We start from the raw sequence: 4465 nt of genomic DNA on the forward strand, positions 1-4465 counted from the left end.
TTTTCTATAACAAATAGTAATGTTTTATTCTAAACGATCAGTATAGAGTGAAATAAAAGTTGAGATAAACATGTGTACACGTCGAGCATAGTTGAAAGGTTAAAAGAATGAAAAATTGAAAGTATTCCCGATTTTTAACCCGGAAAAGAGCGTCTCGTAAGGTAAGTCGCGTGTTTATAGTATAAACTTTACACAGGCTGCCGCGGTTCGGCGTATTCCCACGATTATGCGATTCGGGAGCGAAGAATAACGGTAAGACGGAGAGATTAAAAGAAAAAAGGTAAATTCTTACCCGAAATCCGGTCGAGTGATGAAAAGACGGTATGGAGGGGTAAATGAAAGGGCAAGGGTAGGCAGGGGCGAATCAGTGCGAATGGAAGTGGACGTTAGGTCGACCGATCGTCCTCCACGCGTCCGGCAGCCGGTGGATGAGTCGCAGCGACGAAGACGGCCGAATCTCCACGAGTGTCTCCGAACCGACGAACCCTCGGCTCTCGGCGGAGCGTCGCCCCACCACATCCAGTCGTACTGCGAATGCCACGCCGGGAGCTTCGTATTTGCGGTAATTCGGGTCTTTTCGTTCTACCAGTAAATCGAACCTCATTGTCACGACAGCGGATGTTCCTTCGGCGAAGCCCGCGTAACGAGTCACCGTAGAACCGTGGTGAAACATTGACGGTTAACGCGGTTCCAGCTCGTTTCGGCAATAGTTGTCGCACAGCTGTCGCTCGTTTTTCCCCGTAGACCGTCCACCGTTACCGTGCGACACGAAGGGAAAAGCTTCGTAAACCGAGCATTGTGTTTGAGGGATTTCACCGTTTTCCGCTCATTCGCTGATCACGAATCGAAAAGGAGAGTGTGGGAAAGTGCGCGAACTGGAGAAATCGCGATGCGACAGACCAGGGAGATGCTCGTTTTGGAGTGGAAACGGCAACAGGAAGGGCAAGACGTTCGAGGAGCAAGATAGACGAAAATAGAAGGTATCCGAAGGAAAGAACGGCCTGCCGTCGGCCGCCTGTTTGTTGTGCCCGTACAAATCGCGTTGAGATTTCCTCGAGAACGAGCTGGCAAAGGGACGACGGTGACATTGTCGGGTGATTTGTTGAAAGGAGCGCGCGGTTTTTACTTCGTGTACCCGTTGAACGGTTGACGACGTTCGTTGTTTACCAACGATAGTGTTGTTAGGACGAGGATCCGTCGGGTAGCCGAGGAGGGAGGGATAGAACGGTCGGTGAAGGTACAGGAGCACAGGACACAGAGGAGAGCGCGTGTTCGCGAGTTTAAAAAGGAAGGTGGAACGAGTCGTAGAAAAGCGAGGTAAGGAGTAACGGGAAGTGGGCGAGCGAGATGCATTCCAGATGGACGATGACGCCGCGCGGTCAGTAAGATTGGCGTGGTTCCTCTGTCGTATCGCGCTTACCCGTCACTGTCGTGTCAGGACGTATCGACGATCGGGTGGGTTATGACGCGCGCTTAACGCGATCCGTGCACGAATAGAAGCGAGCGTGTGTCGAAGGTGCACACAACATGGAGTCCGACACGGCGACCGACTGGCCGTCGACGAGGAAGGGCTCCTTCGTGACGTCGATGCTGAGGAAATTTCATAAGGATTCCTCTCGAACGGAGGGTGCAACGCTCAATTGGGCAATGTGCGCCCTCTGTGTTATCAGCCTGGCCGTGTCCGGTTTACTGATGTACAGGGAACTAAGATTGGAGTCGAGAATCGCCAGCCTGGAGACCCGCTGTCAGCGTCAGGAAATGCCAGACGTCCTTATCCAGAGGCTGAAGAGGGAGGTTCAGCAGCAGATCAAGGTGCATCGGTACACACCGGAGTTGAACGCCTTTCGGATCAAACGAGACGTTTCCGAGTGCAAATGTCCACCAGGTAAGTCGTTTGCCGGCGGTTTCTTACCGGATCTTAATCTCGACACCTTGTTATTCGCGTTTTTCCGCGACGGTCTCCGGTTTTCTCGACTACTTTCCCAACCGAAGCCTCTTGATTATCCACCTTCTATCCGTTCGTTCGTTTCGCTTCCTTTCTTAATGCGTTTGCTCGTCATTCAACGGCAGAAAAAGCCCGCGCTGAACCTCGACACTTTACCGACGGATTGGTTTTCATCCACTTTTCTCCAGTTACCGGGCATTTTCTTTATCACTCCCACGTTGCTATCGTGAATTGGGTTTGGTGTAGAAATTAACTCTGTAAGGTAAACTTACTCTTTGTTTACAAACAAAAACAAAAAACACAAATATTAGGTTGTCCCAAAAGTTTCTTTCGTGACTTTGCACTCAATTATTTTGTGTTGCAGTGTTTATATAAACAGACAACCTAATTTCTTAGATGTTAATATTGTATAACAGTAACGGAGTAATTTAAGTAATTAAATAGTAACAGTAATTAGGAGTAACAGTAATTTAATAATGTAACATTAGACATAAAATATTGTGTATGTATTATTTATTAATGAAATGGAAGAAACTTTTGGGACAACCTAATAGAACTTTTCATCTTCCTTCAGTTACGCATTCCAAGAGAGAACGCATAGTTGTAAAGTCAATTTTCGGAGGAATTGGCCAGTACTTAAATGTAACAAAATGGCAAGCAAATATTTCTGTTTAAACTAGAGTTATGAATAATTAAGTATGAAAGCAGAGAATTAATTTCTATACTAGATACGTCAGGAAAGATATGGATGCAAATTTCCTCGTAGACTTCATTAATTTCCACCAAGCATTTTTTCCGATACAATTTCATGGTTATAAAATGACTAGCAAACAAAACCTCAAATGTAATTTTGTACACTCCGTGTGAAACGTAGATATTTCTTGTGCTAACGATACCAAAAATCAATTAATCGCGATACGTGTACGTGAAGGATATGAAAAACTTTGGATATTATTTTTTAGGTGTTGAAATTAATTAGAATGGAATTTTATTTTAATGAACGCTTTAGCCACACTTGTTATTACAAATTGTAGTCAACATCCTATACTTTACAATTCTCATATACTATTTATATCGCAGTGAATAAAATAAGGAATAAGAAATAGAAATGCAGTTTGAAAAAATCAAACAAAATTTTTTTCCATTGCCGAGTCTAGAACGTACGAGCTCTAGAACATAAACCTGCAGCTTAACGCTCGCATCTACAACAGCTTCTGTTAAAAACTTGATTGTTTTCGTATATCTAGTAACCTGTAAATGTTTAAAGCTATTTTTTGAAAAAAACGGCTGGCCAGATAATGTTTAGCACTTTTTTTTATGCCCATCAGCCCCCATAATTTAAGCCCGGTCTCGTTCAAAAAACGCTCGTCTGGTTCGCGACTTTACCGTGTTAGACAAAAATTAATTTGAATAATTGCTTCTCTTTATATGGATAAAAATCAGCAGTGGTCGACGATAAGTGTAAACGGATCTTGTAAAACCTTGTTAAATTTGGAATGAGGCAAAATGACCGTGCTTCGTAAATTTGGTGTTAATGACACTATGTTAACCGTGATACGTAGACAAGGGTGATGAAATATTCTCGGGGAAGTAAAATGTGTGCAAAAACGTAGATGGAAGTGGTTCGTTTTAGGTAGTTTGCGTTAGGCAGTTTGAACGTAGGACATCGTTGAAAATACCCTCTTATTATTTAATTTCCTGCGTATTCTGAATGAAATTGAGATGGCGAGAGCGTATTATTTGGAATATGATTTGCATTGTACATATATATAATACGTGTAATAGTAGGGACGTTTAGATGCTAATGTTAACCTTTGCCGGACGTTAATGATTTAGACCTCACTTACCGCTAGATCTTTGCATTAACACTTTGCTAATCGCACAGTCTTTGTAAACTACACACGATACCATGGCTCAACTTAAACTTCTATAACTCGTGCAATATAGGTATTAACCTGTGAAACCATTCAAGGACTAAGTTTCTTGAAATTTTTCACTACCCTCTCGATGGTTATCCAAGTATTCGGTAATATTTAACTGATTATATAGTCATCGATTAAATGAAACTTTTCGTGTAATTTATGTAATTACACACGGAAGGAATTATATTTTTCCTCGTGACCAAAAATAACAATTTCTGTATCAACGCTAGGTTTACGGAGCACGGTCATTTTGACCCATTACAAGTTTCCACAGAAACCGTTTATATTCTTCGCCAACACATAAAAATACAAACATATATCCAAGTTCATATTTGTTCGAACATTTTAATTAATTTTAGTAAATTGACTTCATTTATTAAAGCATTACTTCAGCAATAGAAATCTGATAAGAAATCTCCGTAAACATAGCGTTAAAGGGGTTTGTATTAGAAGCAGAGAAGGGTTGATCGTACGGTTATCGTGTTATTTTTTAAGAGAATCGAAAGAAATTCTTCAGCCGATCGGTCTGGTGTCTACATTATGGCAGTTGGAATAATTCGTAGTTAGTTCGAAACTAACGCTTAATCGAGAAACGAAA

At 42.1% G+C, this 4465-nt stretch overlaps 1 protein-coding gene across 12 annotated transcripts in view; it reads left to right on the forward strand.

Moving 5' to 3' along the window:
• The first annotated feature begins 490 nt into the window (after positions 1 to 490).
• LOC128875607 (collagen alpha chain CG42342) overlaps positions 491 to 4465 on the forward strand; it is a 238599-nt gene continuing 234624 nt past the window's right edge. For all 12 annotated transcript variants that reach the window (XM_054121319.1, XM_054121318.1, XM_054121326.1 and 9 more), the window contains exon 1: positions 491 to 1885. In XM_054121319.1, coding sequence (XP_053977294.1) covers positions 1528 to 1885 — 358 coding nt within the window. In that variant the 5' untranslated portion in view covers positions 491 to 1527. The remainder of the gene's footprint in view (positions 1886 to 4465) is intronic.

Source organism: Hylaeus volcanicus, chromosome 4 (assembly GCF_026283585.1).
Source record: "Hylaeus volcanicus isolate JK05 chromosome 4, UHH_iyHylVolc1.0_haploid, whole genome shotgun sequence".
Taxonomy (NCBI): Eukaryota; Metazoa; Arthropoda; class Insecta; order Hymenoptera; family Colletidae; genus Hylaeus; species Hylaeus volcanicus.